At 40.5% G+C, this 18,304-nt stretch overlaps 2 protein-coding genes across 2 annotated transcripts; both read right to left on the minus strand.

The window, feature by feature from the left end:
• Positions 1–293: 293 nt before the first annotated feature.
• On the minus strand, positions 294–11,335 carry LOC121956698 (cytosolic 5'-nucleotidase 3-like). Its single transcript, XM_042505062.1, has 9 exons — positions 11,228–11,335; positions 10,725–10,823; positions 10,563–10,632; positions 10,407–10,453; positions 9,437–9,522; positions 9,259–9,348; positions 1,877–2,039; positions 1,593–1,793; positions 294–1,451 (listed from the first exon to the last, which is right to left on the minus strand). The coding sequence occupies exons 1-9, from the start codon at positions 11,228–11,230 to the stop codon at positions 1,341–1,343; spliced, it is 870 nt and encodes a 289-aa protein (XP_042360996.1). The 5' UTR covers positions 11,231–11,335; the 3' UTR covers positions 294–1,340.
• Positions 11,336–12,372: 1,037 nt separating this feature from the next.
• On the minus strand, positions 12,373–17,710 carry LOC121957278 (kelch-like protein 11). Its single transcript, XM_042505839.1, has 2 exons — positions 16,614–17,710; positions 12,373–15,630 (listed from the first exon to the last, which is right to left on the minus strand). The coding sequence occupies exons 1-2, from the start codon at positions 17,168–17,170 to the stop codon at positions 14,046–14,048; spliced, it is 2,142 nt and encodes a 713-aa protein (XP_042361773.1). The 5' UTR covers positions 17,171–17,710; the 3' UTR covers positions 12,373–14,045.
• Between the last annotated feature and the right edge of the window lie 594 nt (positions 17,711–18,304).

Consider the following 18,304-nt stretch of genomic DNA (forward strand, 5'->3'; position numbering starts at 1 on the left):
ACTATGACTTTTTTGTGCTAATTTGGAAGACATACTCTACTATTAATTTTTTAAGTGCTATTTTGAATAACATACTTAAATAAGACTATATATTTTGAATGACATACTGTACCATGACTTTTGTATGTTTGTTTTTTTTGGACAACATACTGCACTAAAATGAAGCCACCTATTGTGTCTTTCACAGTGTCTGTGTACAGACGTACCTGTGAATCAGTTTGGCAGACTTTAATTGAGTGGCATACATTTGTCATTCATTAAGACATTTGTAATGAAACATGACGATCTGAAACTGATTGAGCCACATTTTATTTCAGACAAGTTGGAACATATAAAGAGGTAATGAGTTTGGATTAAAACCGAGGAAAAAAAAAGCATGACTGACTGCACGTCCATGAATGACACACAATGAATCTGTCATTTATGGATATTGATGTTTGCCTGTAGTTATTACATTTTATGAAACTCTTGTTTATTGCAGTGCAGAAAGTAACAGACTTTTTCAAAACCATACAGTTAAAATGACTAAAGGTGAAATCATGTGTTAATTTTTCCTTGTGATAATGTAACACTTCTGAGGTAGCAGTTAGTGCTTACAAATAATTTGACCTCTGCCATACCGTAATTTTCTCTTAAACATTTCAGTTTTGAAATCTTGTGTAGTAGTAGTAGTTATATTTAACCACTTAGTAGCACTGGTGACACAAAAAACCCAATAGTTGTCATAAAAAAATACAACTTGTACTGTACGCTTGACAATATGCCCAGAAAAGACTTGACACTGTAAGAAACTTTTTAAAAGCGTCAAATTTCATGTTAAAATTACCTGGAAAGGAGTTTTATTTTAAGAATCTGGAATTAATTTTCAAACCACATGCAGAGTCAAATGCTGCCATTTATTTTGTGCACTTTTCTTTCCCTTTGTCTTTACATCCTGGAGAATATGAGACCAAAACTTTCTGACATGAGCAATCTCTCCCTCAACAAATTAAAAAAAAAATCCTTAACCACACAAATACTCTTTTCAAGGCGCACAGTAACTAGACGATGCAAATCTGGCTTCCGTTACATACAGTATGTTTCAAAAGCAGCTTAACCATAAACATGAGAGAAAGGCCAGTGGACAAAAATATAAAAGGGTGACATAGTGTCACTGCTGCTGCTTTCTAATCGACTTGTGAATAATTGTTTTGTAAAATGGAAAATTATAAAAACATTCGTAATTACTTGTAGATATCTTCTTCAATCTTCAACTGACACTTTCTGAGGAAGGGCCCTCCTCAGCTGATGGCACTGGAGTGTTCAATACCAAATGGCCAGTGGTGTTCTCAATTCTTAGTTCATTTATTGCCAGTAAGGTAGAGCAGTATGGCATTTGGGACTTCCAAGGTCTCATCTTTTACCAAGACAATGTCATACGAGTCCAAGTAAGACTGCTTCCTCTCCTCTACCTGAGGGGAGAAATTTAAAAAAAACACGAGAATTGTCAGAATCAGGATCGTCATGTCAGAATAACGATTAAAAAATAAATAAATATGAACCGGTTAACAGAGTCCATTTAATTAATATGAGTGTCAAAGCTTTTTCTTTGCCTTGTCATTGAGGAACCCAATCTTGAGGATGTTTTCCATGTCCTGCACCCCATCAGCCATCGTCAGATCACCCAGTGAGTCTCCCAGAAGCAGCACATTAGGTCGTGTTCGCAGCTCCTGGAAATGGCCAGTATTGAGCAGCGCACCTTCCCTTTTATTGTAGATGTGTATCAGCTCTCCCTTGAAAGCCCTCAACACTCCCTGTAACGGCAGGTAAAAAGTCAATAGAATATTTTGATCCCTGGTGTTGGGATCAAATTGTAGTTTGTGGTGTAGTTACTCACAGACTCATCAAAGTCCATGTAGTTGGAGAAGACTTTGACGTTCGGGTGGAAGACTCCAGCCTGGCGAATAACCTCTTCAAGGATGTCTCCAATTCCAGCAGAGAAGATGAGCAGAGGGATGCTGTGCTCATACAGGTGGTTAAAGAGGAGCTCGTATCCATCCCTGTTAAAAAAAAAAGTCATGTATGTTAGTTACTTATCATTTTAATAACACTAATTTTATATTCTATTTTTTTTTTTTACTCCATGGCAGCTCCTCCTGAAGCAAGACCTTTCTGCGATAAAGAAGCACTTGCCAACATCGGGAAAAGTTGTGTGGGGTTTGGACTGAATGCAGCAGACTGCAAGACAATCTCCACTGATGGCATGTCACAAGTGACCAGTCAAACCAGGGGGGAAAGCCAGACGAAGAGAGGGAGGAGAGCCAGCATCAGGATGAGACTAAGCCGACTTGGACCACGTCATTCGAAAAACATAAAAAAACCCACCACCTAGTATACAGTCTTCTCTGACAATAATAAAAAACGTCATAGTAAAGTATGTCATCCCAAAATTATAAAAGACGTCATAGAATAGTGTATTGTGCACAAATCATAAAAAGTCATAGTACACTATTTCGACCAAAAAAAAAAAAAGTCATATGGTTCATCGTCCAAAAATTATGAAAAAACTCATAGAACATTATGACAATCATGAAGGATGTTGTGTCATCTGAAAATCATAAAAAACTTCACAGTACAATAAGTTCAGTAACAAGTATAGTATGTCATCAAAAATGTCCCAAAAAAATCTTTGTATGTTGCCAAAAATGACTCAAAATGCCACAAAAAGTCATAGTGTAGTATGTCGACTAAACGGCTTAAAAAACTGTAATTAGCAATTAAAAGGAACAACATAAAAATGGCGAAAAATGTCTAAATTTGGCATGTCCAAAAAACATCTGAAAACCACTTAGTATAGAATTGAGAGGCATATAATAGTATACAGTGGTGGAAAAACATGGAATAATAATAATAATAATGCATGTTGAAAAAATGACAAGGTTATAGTATCGTGAAAAATGTCCAAAAATGACATGTCCCAAAAACAGCTTAAAAGACTTAAACACGGCTTAAAACAGCATGCCCAGACGCGCCATAGCATAATATCTTGCAAAAATGGCTAAAAACACCATTAAATAGCATGTTCAAAAAATGACCAAAAAGGCAAGGCTATAGTAAGGCGATAAATGCCCAAAAATGACATGTCCCCAAAACAGCTGAAAACACTTAAAAAACAGCATATAATAGCGTGCCAAGGTGTGCCATAGCATAATATCTTGCAAAAATGCCAAAACCACCATAATAATGCATGTTGAAAAAATAAGCGAAAAGGCAAGGCTATAGTATGGCGAAAAATGTCCAAAAATGACATGTCCCAAAAACAGCTTAAAAGACTCTAACACAGCTTAAAATAGCGTGCCAACACACGCCATAGCATAATATCTTGCAAAAATGCCAAAACCACCATAATAATGCATGTTGAAAAATTGACCAAAAAGGCAAGGCTATAGTAAGGCGAAAAAAGTCTAAAAATGACATGTCCCAAAAACAGCTGAAAACACCTCAAAACAGCTTAAAATAGTGTGCCAAGACACGCCATAGCATAATATCTTGCAAAAATGGCCAAAAACACCATGAAATAGCATGTTCAAAAAATGACCAAAAAGGCAAGGCTATAGTCAGGCGAAAAATGTCCAAAAATGACATGTCCCAAAAAAAGCTGAAAACACCTTAAAACAGCTTAAAATAGCGTGCCAAGATACACCAGAGCATAATATCTTGCAAAAATGGCCCAAAACACCATAATAATACATGATCAAAAAATGACCGAAAAGGCAAGGCTATAGTAAGGCGAAAAATGTCCAAAAATGACAAGGTTAAAAATTTTCAAAAATGACATGTCCCCAAAACAGCTGAAAACACCTCAAAACAGCATATAATAGCGGGCCAAGGTGTGCCATAGCATAATATCTTGCAAAAATGCCAAAACCACTATAATAATGCATGTTGAAAAATTGACCAAAAAGGCAAGGCTATAGTATGACTAAAAAAGTCCAAAAATGACATGTCCCAAAAACAGCTGAAAACACCCCAAAACAGCTTAAAATAGCGGGCCAAGGTATACCATAGCATTATATGTTGCAAAAATGGCCAAAAAAAGCATAATAATGCATGTTGAAATAATGAACGAAAAGGCAAGGCTATATAGTAAGGCTAAAAATGTCCAAAAATGACATGTCCCCAAAACAGCTGAAAACAGCTTAAAATAGCGTGCCCAGACACGCCATAGCATAATATCTTGCAGAAATTGCCAAAAACACCATAAAATAGCAGGTTGAAAAAATGACCGAAAAGGCAAGGCTATAGTGAGGCGAAAGATGTCCAAAAATGACATGTCCCCAAAACAGTTGAAAACACCTCAAAACAGCTTAAAATAGTGTGCCAAGATACGCCATAGCATAATATCTTGCAAAAATGCCAAAACCACCATAATAATGCATGTTGAAAAATTGACCAAAAAGGCAAGGCTATAGTATGACTAAAAAAGTCCAAAAATGACATGTCCCAAAAACAGCTGAAAACACCTCAAAACAGCTTAAAATAGTGTGCCAAGATATGCCAGAGCATAATACCTTGCAAAAATGGCCAAAAACACCATGAAATAGCAGGTTGAAAAAATGAGCGAAAAGGCAAGGCTATAGTAAGGCGAAAAATGTCCAAAAATGACATGTCCCCAAAAATGCTGAGAACACCTCAAAACAGCATATAATAGCGGGCCAAGGTGTGCCATAGCATAATATTTTGCAAAAATGCCAAAACCACTATAATAATGCATGTTGAAAAATTGACCAAAAAGGCAAGGCTATAGTAAGGCGAAAAATGTCCAAAAATGACATGTCCCCAAAACAGCTGAAAACACCTCAAAACAGCTTAAAATAGTGTGCCAAGACACGCCATAGCATAATATCTTGCAAAAATGCCAAAACCACCATCATAAAGGATGTTGAAAAAATGACCGAAAAGGCAAGGCTATAGTATGGCAAAAAATGTCCAAAGATGACATTTCCCAAAAACAGCTGAAAACACCTCAAAACAACTTAAAATAGTGGGCCAAGGTGCGCCATAGCATTATATGTTGCAAACATGGCCAAAAACACCATGATAATCCATGTTGAAAAAATGACCGAAAAGGCAAGGCAAAAAATTGCCAAAAATGACACGTCCCAAAAACCAAAGCAGCTGAGAGTGGGGAGAGTGGTGATATAGCATGTTGAAAAAATGACCAAAAAAAGGTAAGGCTGAAGTATAACAAGGCTAGGCTAGGCTATATAAAAGTATATAAAATGTCAAAATACAACGTGCCAAAACAGCTGAAAACTGTGAAAACCAATCTAGCATGTAGAGACATGTTATTGTATACATTGTTGAAAAAACATCCAAAAATGGCCCAAAACCTTAAAAATATCCAAATGACCAAAAAAGCAAGACTACAGTATGTCAGTGTCACCAGCACTGGCATTTTTCTTAATTGTTATGTGAGTGAGCCTTCTGGCAGTCTGTCTATTCACATGAAGATATCATCGGGAGATCCGCCACGTCACCGGGGATTCCCTCCTTCAGTGTTCTGGGATGTTGTTTAGTCTGCAGCTTGTCCTTTTCTCCACACCTTCTTGCCAGCCAATCCGGTGCAACCGACTGTCCTGCCTCCCTCCCTCTTGACGAGCCCTGCTCCAATTATGTGCCTTGGTGCTTGGTGCTTTTCTATCTTGCACGATTCCAGTATATATTTGGTTGTTAACTTGAAACTGTACATTAACTAGTGTGAAAGGGATCTGGACTCTTTTTTGTTGTTGTTGTTGTTGTATGTTGTGTTGCTGTGAGGTTGGTGTGGGTCGGCATAATATTTGTTTTATTTGGATTGTTGATTTGCCGCTTGCTGACGCCCTCTCCCTTTGCTTGTTTATGTATGTGTTGCTCTCATGTTGATGCTGGGCCGGTTAATTCATTCATTCCTAAATTATCATCCCCATTAAATGGCATGTTGAAAAAATGACCAAAAAAGCAAGACTATAGTATGGTGAAACATGTCACAATTTAACATGTCTGAGAACCACTTAGTTGAGCATGCAGAGGCATGCTATAGTATACAGTGTTCCAAAAACATCCTCAAAAGGCCCCAAAACCTATAAATAGCATGTTGAAATAATGACCGAAAAAGCCATACTATAGTATGGCGAAAGATGTCAAAGTATAACATGTCCAAAAAACAGCTGAAAAACACATAAAACCACAAAAAATATAATGCCAAGACATGCCATGGCATAGGATGTTGCTAAAATGGCCAAAAAACACAATATTATAGCATGCCAAAAAAACTGCCAAAAATCCCATACTATAGTATGGCGAAAAATGTCAAAATGTCCAAAAAAGAGCTGAAAACCACATAGAATAGCATGCCGCAACACGCCATGGCTAGGATGCTGCAAAAATGGCCAAGAACAACATAAAATAGCATGTCAAAAAAATGACCAAAAATGCCATACAAAACTATGGCGAAAAATGTCAAAATATGACATGTTCCAGAAACAGCTTAAACCCGCAAAAAATAATGTGCTGGGACAGGCCATAGCATGTGAATGTTAAAAAAACAGATAAAAGCCATATAAAATAGCATGTCGAGAAACGTCATAGTATAGAATGTCAATGTGAATTGTGGCATCTTGGGTCATTTTTGACGACATACTATAGTACACCTCGTTGAAGACATGCCACGTGCCAACCTGCTTCACGAACTCGACCATCATCCCTGTCCACAAAGAAAGGACCACAGGACTCAATGACTACAGACCCGTCGCCTTGACCTCTGTCCTAATGAAGTCCTTTGAGCGTCTTGTAGTGTCACACCTGAAACTCACCCTCTCCTGGACCCCCTGCAATTGGCCTACAGAGCCAAAAGGTCTGTAGACGGTGCAGTCAACCTGGCCCTCCACTATATCCCAGAGGACCTGGGCTCAGCAGAAACCTATGCCAGGATCCTGTTTGTGGATTTCAGCTCTGCTTTTAACATAATAATCCCGGCTCTGCTACAGGACAAGCTCTCCTAGCTGAACGTGCCTGATTCCACCTGCAGCTGGATCACAGACTTCCTGTCTGACAGGAAGCAGCAGATGAAGCTAGGGAAGCATGTTTCTGACAGCAGAACCATCACCACCGGCTCCCCTCAAGGCTGCGTACTTTCTCCTCTCTTCTTCTCCCTGTACACGAACAGCTGCACCTCAAGTCACCAGTCCATCAAGCTCTTCAAGTTTCCAGATGACACCATCCTCGTTGGACTCATCTCTGGTAGGGATGAGTCCACCTACAGGTGGGAGGTTGACCATCTGGTGACCTGGGGCCTCATGTACAAAGACTTGCATGGATTTCCGACTGAAACGTGGCGTAGGCTTAAATCCAGAAAGCGTCATACGCACAAAAAAATCCAGCTGTATGAAACTGTGTGCAGGCATGAATCCAAGCACATTTCCTTTTTTACATCCCAATCAACGTGGAATTGAGCACACCCATAGGAGTACCAGACTCCTCCCTCTCCACACCCCCATATAAATATACAGATTAATGTAAATAGGCCCTGCACGTAGGATTCCTCTCTCTGCGCCATCAGATAACACAAACATAAGCAATGAGTAAAACTGAGAAGAATAATTTTTCAGAATGCGATTTGAAGACACTCCTCAAGGTATATTTTATGTGCAAAATGGATTTACAGTTGCCATTTGTTAATTTTACACACCACGTACATGGATCACATCATATTAAATATAAAACGCAAATGAACGCAGCAGTGCGCCGGGGAAAAGGTTAGGCCGATCAAGTAATTTCAAACTTTACGCATGTGTTTGTTGACATAATTACTTTCCATACAGAGACAAACAGGGGCTTGTTGGTAAACTTTTTTTTTCTAGTTTAACCAGCAAAAAACAAGTCACTAACTTGGAACCTCTGACAAGTAATATGCTGTGAAGACAGGATGATATTCAGGGGCGCACATGCTCAGTGCGCATCAGGGGGATTAATATTAGGACAATTATATGAATAAATTATTTATTCACAAGAAACCACCCATCGCGCACTGTGCCAGCTTGTAGCCTGTTGTCAACCACGCTGCTCGTTAGAATGAATGAATCGTACATTGATCCAGGCCACCTTGCCACAGTGTTTGGTAATTGCATTTATGCATCACATATGATCTATACATTGATCAGATGAAAAATGCTTGATGTTGATACATCTCAACGTGAGCGTGGAAAAGGGTGTATGCCACGTTTTTGTGCATACACACTGAACATCAGCGCCCTCATCAACAAAGCCCAGCAGAGGATGCATTTCCTGCAGCATCTGAAGAAAGTCAACCTGCCAAAGACAATGATGGTGCACTTCTACACCGCCACCATCAAGTCCATCCTCACCTCCTCCATTACAGTCTGGTACGCTGCAGCCACGTCGAGGGACAAGAACAGGCTGCAGCGTATCATCCGTGCTGCCACCTGCCATCTATCCATGACCTGTACACCTCCAGGGTCCATAGGCGTGCAGGTAATATTGTGGCCGACCCCTCTCCCCCCGGACACAAACTTTTTGAGACTCTCCCCTCTGGCAAGAGGCTGCGGTCCATCAGGACTAAAACCTCACGCCTCAAGAACAGTTTCTTTCCCTCTGCTCTCAACATCATGAATACACTGGTGCTATCCCCTCCAACCCAGCCCCAGAGTCACAAAAACATGACACTGTTAGGCTAAATCTGTTTTTATGTGTTACATTAAAGCACACTGGATTGGATTTTTTTACACTGCACACTGTAGTTAACTTATTTATTTTAGATTCAAAATATTTTCACTGTCACTCCAACTTCTGCACAACTGTACGATCCCTCCATTGCACCTTTTGTACATACATTTTGTGTTCTTTATATTCTATTTTAAATGTCATTAAAAAGTCACAGCACAGTATGACATAAATAATGTCAAACAAATATATGATGTAAAAATGTCATCATAAAAAGTCATAGCATAGTATGTCAACATTAATGCCACAAAAAAGTTGTTAGCGTGTGATGTAAAAAATGTCATAAAGAGGTCATAATGTAGTGTAATGAAAAAATGTAATAAAAGTCATAATAAACTATGGCATAATAATTCAATTAAGTCATTGTACCATATGTCATCAAAATGTCTTAAGAACTCATAGTATCATATGATGTAAAACATATTTTTGTAAGTTTCTAAGTTTATACGTTTGTATCAAATAAATCTTCTGTTCTCTTGAGAGAGCAGGTTTTCTGACCTCAGCATGGCATCAGACTCCCGCACCACTGTGGCCAGCAGTTCTTTCTTAATCTTCTGCTGTACAAGTAGTTCATGAGCTTTAGTCCACCTGCGGCATATAGGTGCAAAACACATTTATGAACACACTTAAGAACGCCATATCATATTTAGTAAAGGATAATTTATTAGATACTTACCACTCCACCATAAGAGGCAGTTTTTCTTCTATAGACCGTGAAGAGTCAATCTCTATAGGGTAGTATGTGTTGAGCAGCTCCTTCAGCTGACGGTGACAGGACAATATTTAGAATACTGTAACTGGCTTGTAAACATCTAAAAAAACAAACTGTATTCGACACAATTAGATTTGGAGATTGTCTTCTGTCTATAACTTTAGGCATATTATATCCAAGGGCTTCAGAAGGAAACCATTAGGCTATACTAACAAAGTCCAGACAATCTCTTTGGAAAAGTTTAACATTTGATATAATATGATTTGTACAAGATTATATTTTGAAATTTTCAGAGCCCTTAGAGCTCTGCTCTGTTGACATGCATGTGACAGGGCTCTAGGGTGTCTGGGTGTTAAGATGCTACAAGATGAAACCTTGTAAACGGTAAACAGACTGGACTGAAGGTTAAACAAAATTGGTTTTTTTTCTCCAACGTAGTACGATTTCAGATGATTTTGTATAATAGGGGACATACACTGTATAAGGCCAAGCAAATGTAATGTACTTCAACTTTTTAGTATATCTGTGTCGATGCATACATGCTGTACCAAAAGCTTCTTTGACATCAGACGAGTTTAGATTGTCTCAAGATTGACAAGAGTACAGGATTTTATACATCAGTGGTCTTAATACAAAATTGCAGATACAAAAGTGTACTGAGGAAAGAGGAAATTTAACAATAGTTTATATAAGAACTCTTCACATTGCATAGATTATGGTTCAGTTTGTCTGTTTAATTCTTCCTTCTGCCCACTAGAGGGCAGAAAGACCAAACAGTGTGACTGAATGAATGACTAATAAATTATTCAACAAATGAAATTAAATCCTGTTACATGCCGATGTCTCCACTGTGGCTTGAGTGTAGAGAATAATATATTGGAAGTTTACTTGTGGTAATGGAAAACCTGCCTCAGCACTAAAGCCTCATTCCTACCTCTTCTTTGCATTCATTGGAGATGAGCTTGCTGTTGTCAAGGATATCTGCACAGAAAATACACAGACAAAATGACAGTTAGGCCCAAACCAACCTTTTTGTTATCCAGTATGCATGACAACATGAAGCTGCAGCTTACTTTGTCTGTGGACTTACTGTGACAGGTAGGGCACCTTTTGCCATTGTATGCAAATCTTGTCAGGGTCATGTCGAAATCTGATATCACCTGGATGATACATAACGATAATTTCATATTGTCCATGCAAGACAAAAACAATACTTAAAGAAACACTTAATGTGATAAATCAGGATGAATACCTGCACGGTGTTGGAGCCAGCCTTTACCATGGACTGCAGGATCTCCTGCACCCTCTGAGGGTCCCTCATACACACAGAGCGGTTGGACAACTCTGGAATCTTTGAATTGAGTTTATGAAGAAGTGAAAAGAGGTTACATAATATTCTGTATGTCTGAAAAACGCACTGACTCCTTACAAACAGTAGTCCACCTGAATAGATAGTTAGCTTACCCGGTCAGGTGCTAGCACCACATTAAATTACATGCTGTTTAGCTAACTTGTTCCCTACCCGCACATCATTTACCAATAGCAAACATTGACGGTAAAGCCTTAACAATAATCTGTTTGTTTTACTATAATTTACTGAGACGGTATAGAAGTTACTGTAAGATAACATTAGCCAATGGTGGGGAGCTAAGCTAGCTACGTTTAGCTAACCCAACGTTATCTAACTAGTGTTCAAGTTGATAGCAATGTGCTTTTCTTTTAGTGCTTCAGAAAACTTTATAAAAGCATGATTACCATTTTCTTGCAATGAGTTGCCGATCCGTTGGGGTTATTTGGATAAAAAGCTTGTAATCGGTAGACAGTGTCAGTTGATAAGTAACGTTTGTGTTGCTAAGGGGGCGACAGGATCATCTGTTTTAGCAAGAGCGGTGATGCTGCCTTCAGGTACTATCAAAATTGTTGGGACTTTTTAAAACTGACGAAACAAGGAGGTAGACGGTTCATTTGTAATGATTTTTCCAGTGACTGCGATGTGACGTTTAGAAGGAAACATATTTGTAAACCGTATATACAAATTATGATGACGGTATTGATACTTAAATGCCATACGTTTCTGGCCTAAAGTGACCAGACATTGCTTTTCGTCCGATGTTCACACAAATGCGAGCCTAGGATGAACACGTGAAGGCAGCACTACTACTTAAGTAAGTTGGGGTGGGACAGTATGTACTCTTCCCCCGAGGCAAAGGCGCAGTTGAAAGGTTCCCACCCTGTCCCTCCAAGGTTTTGGGAGGGAACAAAATAGGGCCAACTCATAAGGGTGAAAGTTTTCGTTTAAAATGAATCAAACTTAAAATAAATATTATTTTTTGAGTCATAATACTCAGTAACTACCATCTTTTTAAGGACTTTTTAATTTTTGTAGGGGAAGGAAGTGGAGCAACACAGGGGAGACATGGCACATATGTTTTTAAGCACTTGGGATGGACTTACTTTTTAAAAAACATTTTGGCTCTGAATTAAACACGCTGACCTGTTTGAAAGGAATTTCTTGGTTTTCTTTCGTTTTGGTAATAAGTCTTGTTTTCATGCTGTTGCACTGGCTCCAGTACCTATAATATGAAAAAAATATTGTTAGGGCCTATTTGTGTTGAAGGGAGGGCCATGCATTTTTGCTCAGTCACTGAGGGTGGCTCAAGGAAAATGATTGCAGCGTCGGAGAGGGTGAAGATTAAAGAGTCATGCCCCAGCCACTCCTCTCCTCTGATAAATAGTGAGCAGTCCCTGACAAATAAGCACTAGAGCATGACATTTAACATTTTAAGTTAACAGTAATTTAGCAGTCTTTAAGTAGATGCAGATTACATCAAGACTTTTCAGTAGTAACTCATTTAACTAGTGAAATCTAACAAAGCAATAATACACTAAGTGTGCAACCATTTGTCTTACAAAACAACTTTAATTGCAAGTGATGACATAAGCATTTTACATCCAATATAAGGACACAATGTCAGACAATCACATGCAAAGCAAATTACATAGCTTACTCTTAGTTATTCTTCATAGCTTATAACTTAATATTTGCAGTGCTATTTATGTTGGTCATAAAGTGGAAATGAATGAAATTCCTTCGCTCTGTAACCTTTATGCTGTAAAATGCGCTGCTTGACAGCGGGAATTTCTAAATGTCAGTCACAACACATTTGTATAACAGTCCTGTTTGGTTTTTTTATCAGTCAGATTCCTTTTCATCTCATTTTTTTAAAGGAAGGTGAGAGGAGACCACAGAACAACAGCAGATCTCTCATATACACCCAGCGCAAAGTGATGTATAATACAGAAGGTTTACCAAGACATTTAATGTTTGAAACACATCTGCAAATAACCGTTACATGTTTTTTGAAAGAGGACCAAAACTTACTGACTTACTGGCCAAAACAAAGTCTTTTCAAAATACAATCACCTTGTCTGATATGGAACAAATGAAACCATCAAAGTGCAGTGGCAACTTAAATCCCTTCGCTTCAGTAAGACCTTACAAACAATTAGATGTCATAAAAGTGCAGTTGTAGAGAAGCTCTGCAAATCATACACACCTCAGCACTCACACATATGCATACATTTTCAATGATTTTCCTTGAATGAATGGGAAAACACCAAGCAACAGACTGCCAAAGTGCCAAAGATAGGAATGATTGAGCCATTGCTAGTGATTGGTGCTTCCTACAGCAACCAAATAGAATGTTTCAATGTTAAGATAACTCAAAGGAATCAGTTTATTACATATTATCAGATCTTTTCAACATCACAGCGTCTCATCATTTCGCCTTGTCAGAAACCTGACGAAAAAGTTTTCAAGTGTTACATGAGCGACAAAAAATTAAATTATTATTAAATATATTCAGTACAACAGTTGAAGGGAAACTGCGATCTAAAAGCAAACTATTCTACAGGATTTTAAGATTCATAGCCTTTTTGAAATAATTCACATTTAGTTGTTGAGGCTGAACAGTAACAAGCAGAGCCATTCTAGTAGAGCGTTTAAAATATAAGTTAAGACATTTGTTCTACTGGCATGAAGAGATTGTCACAGTGTTAACATGGAATGAGACTTCTTTAAGCGGTTGAATGTAGGAATGGCGTTATTGGTAATGCCACATAGCCTCTCTGGTACAGGCATACAATAAAGGAATGTAAAATATCCATATAAATGTTTACATATACAGCTTTATACTATTTATGTACAAACAGATAAACAGCATCTATACCAACATACTTGACAAAAGGATATTCAATTGTTGGCTGCTATATAACACTCTTATTCACATGTTTACATTCCCCTTATCCCTTCACAAAGACCACCAGCTGGTCAGCACACACCTGCACACACATTTCATGGCTTTCAACAAATCAGCCATCAACACAACACAGCATGAAAGCCAATGGCACAGAGTTCAGTTTAATAAAATCCAGTATGAGAGCAACACAAGACCCCCTGCAGCGTGTTATGTATGAGTGGGGGTCAGTGAGGATGGCTGCGATGGAATGGATGCTTGCAGTGTATCCTCGGACAGAGCCGTGTAGTTCTTGGGTGAAGCGGACACCGACTTGCTCAGCACTCTATCTGCGACTGCAGCTGCCGGCGTAAGGTGAGTGTGCGCCGGTGAAGCTGCTGCATCTGCTGCATGCGATCTCGCTGGCGGGCCAGGTTCTGGGGCATAGGGTAACGCTGGCAGCCGTACAGGAAGCGATAGGGGATGCGGACATGGCAGGCGGTGGCTCGGCAGCGAGGCTGAGGCATGGGTGGCAGCAGCATCCAGCGCTTCCTCTCGGCACAGTAGCGGTAGGCCTCCTTGCGGTACTGCTTGTCAACGTCGTCACTGTTCTTCCAGCCTCCGATGATGAAGACGTCCTCGTCGAAGTGGCAGATGGCAGCCCCCTCGATGCTGGTAACCTCAGGTGGCAGGCTCTCCAGGATCTCATCAGAGATGCGCACACTTATCTTTTGCTTGGCAACCTCATCCCGCACTGTGTAGCTCTTGGGGCAGCAGGAGGCCGTGTGGTAGAAGTTAGTCGAGGCTACGGCCATCTGGAAGATGCAGTAGTTGTCAATAAGAGGCAGGGAGTCAACATCTTGCCACTGGCGGCTCTCTGTGTCATAGCGAGTGGTCACCGTCTTCAGTCCATCCTCATTATCTGTATCGACAGGTGTGCGCGCTGTGACATACACAAAGCGGTCCTCCACACTCACTGCCTTCACATCCCGCAGGATTTTGGGGGCAGATTCAAGATTGTGCCACTTGTCCTGCTCAGGCTCGTATATACTGACGTCTTTAAAACCTGGACTGAAGTTTCCATGGCCACCGATGCTGTACAGTATATCCTTAATACAGGTGAGGCCAAAGGAGTGCTTGCGTGTTGTGAGGTTGCTCACCTGCTCCCAAGTGTTGCGATTAGGATTGTACCGTTCCACCGTCTTAGCAAAGCCTGGTTCCATAGAACCTGCTACGTAGACATGGGACTCGGTGGCGGCAATGGCGTGGCCGTCCAGGTGGTTATGGATGTGCGGCAGGTTGACCCAACGGTCCTCGTAAATGAAGTAACCCACACACTCGCTCAGATAGTCCCCTCCCTCTGATACACCGCCTACCACCATGATAACGTCCATGTTCTGACCAAAGCGAGGCTGAAAGGAGGCCATGTGTGAAGACCAGAACTCCATATCAGCTGACTTGAGGTTCTCAAAGCGAATAGCGTGGCCCTCTACTGCCTCTGACACCAGCCGAAGGCAGGCCTCATTGGCAGCCACAAGCCGCTCAGTTTTCACCACTCTGGTCAGGTAGGTGGGCTTGATCTGCGGCAGCCTCAAGAGACGGAACAGCTCCTCAAAGTAGCGGCTTCGCTCCTCCGGGTTCTTCTGCACCCACTTCACCACCGCCTCGAACAGCACCTCCTCAGAATCCACTGTGATCTCTGCATCAGACAGCCAGTCACGAACCAGGTGAAAAGGCAGCGTGTAGAACTCCTCATCCTGAATAACCTTATGGAAGTTGCGGCGGATCATGTCTGCAGCCCGTAGAGCCAGCTGGTCCAAGGTGTACATGTGGGCTAAACTGTGCACGGCCACACAGTTGGTCAGGCTCAGCTTCTTCTTCAGGAACTCACCACAGAAATCCTTCAGCTGCAACAGGAGAAACCTAATATAGAGACAACAGAGAAAATACAGTATAGGATGTCAGACAGAATGAGCTGTTCCTGTAACTAGATAATACTGCTCTGTTTCGACTGGCTAGACCAGGCCAGTCTTGTTTTCTGCAAGCAGAGCACAAAAACAGTACTTTTAAAAACAGCCATAGAAGGCCTCGTGCTTTGATGATCAAAATCACTTTCTCTTACTGACTCACAAACTGAAATATTAGGGGACTGTGTCATCAGACATTTTCAAATCATCAGCAGAAAGCAGACCAAGCTATATAAATACATATTAAGTCTTTATATTGTCTTTTTATTGCTTGCTCTGCTTTGTGATGATGATGCCTGACAAAGATCTCTGTTAATTTGAAACGCTGCACAAATAAAAAGTACTGGGAGCTGTTTTTTAATTTATTGTTATACGGTTTGACTTACAATAACAAAAAACAAGTATGACATAGAGATAGGATAGGAAAGTAGGGATGACGTAAGTTAATAATATACAGACAATTTAAACAGAGAGATTAACTTTAGATGTGCATCGAAAATATAAATAATTATTGTAGGGAAGCAGCTCTCTGGAGTTAGTTTCAGCAAAAAAAAAGAAAAAAAAAAGTATTTGCTGTAATATAACTATTAAAAATTAACAAATGGACCATTACTTTAAAAAAGACAAAAATGGGTTTTGGAACAGATAATTAAATAACAAGAAAACCAGTAACAATAGGTGTATGAATGAGAGGTGTGTCTGTGTCCGTGTGACTATATTTCCATCAGTGTTTCTGTGTCTAAAGTTTATATGTTTGCACTAAGTGCACTTCTGTGATCCTGTTTGTTTCTGTATGTGCAAATGTACATGAATTGGAGCTTTTCATAGTGTGTGGATCTTCTGTTTGATTCTTGCCTTAATGATTTGACATGCCTCCCCCTTTTTGCACCACCTCCTCCCATCTCATGAGTAACAAACAGTCCCTAAAACAGATCTTACCTATCAGCTAGCTCCAGCACTTCATGTACATTGCAGGTGCTAACGCGTATCTCTCCAGTGTACATATACTGGATGACACTCTCCACTGTATCCGGGTCCGGCCCCAGCTCTGAGCTCCACTCCTTCATCTCCACCCGTCCGGACAAGGACTCGGAGAACTGTCCTCCGAGCAGGGGGGTGAAATAATCGGTGGCCGCAGCCAGGACAGACCTGTGGGCTGAAAACTCGCAGCTCTGGACGCTCCCGCTGGCCGCCCCGCTGCTGAAGGCCAGCGTCACGTCGCAAAACAAGCCCTGCTTCCTCTGCTCGTTCTGCCGCCGAGACAACTCCGAGCAGTGGGAGGACGACGTGAAGTCCTCGGCCTCTTCGGCGTCCCCGTCTCCGGCAAGGGCGCTGGGTGTGCTGGTGCCGCTGCTGCCGCCGCTCCGGGCGGAATCCTCCGGGTTGGGGGCCGCCGCTGCCATTGTGCTGCCGGCGCTGGAGGAGGTTGGCAGAGGTGGGAGATGGAGAAGCGTTAAACTAGTGCAGGAGAGGAGGCGACATACGCAGCCACACATACATGGAGTCAAAACAGAGAGCGACAGCGAAGCTAGTTTCAAATTCGTAGCTTCATATCTACGACTTAAGGGGGATCACGGTTGGCTTAAAAAGTCAAATGACACATAGGTTTTGAATGCAGAATTGTAGTGGTAACCATTAGAAGTTAAGCACAGTATTGATTTTCATGTCAAATTACAGATAGATTTAACACATAGCGGAATGAGCATGCAAACTGAAGAGCTAAAAACGTACCTTTTTTGATGGTAAACGATGAATGAGGAACCGACTTCTGCTCGGTAAACACAGACAGATTCGCAGACATGCGCAGTGCGTGAAAGGCGTAACCGCGTCGCTGACGTCAGTGGCAGCTCCCACTCCCACTGCTAAGATGAGCTTTGCACATGGACAAAAAACTTGCACTGACACGCATGTAGTTTGCCCTGCAGGCTCAGGGAAGGTCGACCCACTCAAGTCTGCAGTAAGTGCATTGCCTCAGACCGCCATGTATGTATATTTAAGTGTTTAAATCAGTGCTATATATTCTCCGTGTTTTACTGCCTCGTAGTCGAAGACAGAAACACAAGGAAAATCATTGCAGACATTTGACTTGTGTCAGCAGGAAAATCACAGGCGTAATTGATAATAATAATGATGTCTGTGTGATTAGGTGTGCCAGTAATTGAGCCAGATGCACAACAGCATGATCCTGCCAAATGCACACCTACATGCTATGTAAACATTGCTGTAATTAGTGACACTGGTGTTTCACAAGTTAAAATGTTTCTACAGATTTAACACTTCATCTAGTGTGAATAAAGCATGTTTTCTTTTACCTTAAGGACTGTACCTTGGTGTGACTTTGCTTTCATTTGTTTTTGTTTTATTTAATGTTAGAACCCTATCCAAAGCTCCACCATAAATAAATATATTTCATAATTTCTGGCTATAATAAATGGTGTGAATTTGAAGATTTTTAAAGAAAGCAGGCCTTTCAAACCTACTTGTGGGTTTTGTGTGTATTGAAAATACAACCATTTGAAGTTGAATGTTCCTCCCCTTAGCCAAATCAAAAAAACAAAACTCCCACCTCAGTGATTAAAAAATAAATAAAGCGCCTGCATTTTATATACCCCCCCTTTTTAATTAATAAC

This window comes from Plectropomus leopardus, chromosome 17 (genome assembly GCF_008729295.1).
Source record: "Plectropomus leopardus isolate mb chromosome 17, YSFRI_Pleo_2.0, whole genome shotgun sequence".
NCBI lineage: Eukaryota > Metazoa > Chordata > Actinopteri > Perciformes > Serranidae > Plectropomus > Plectropomus leopardus.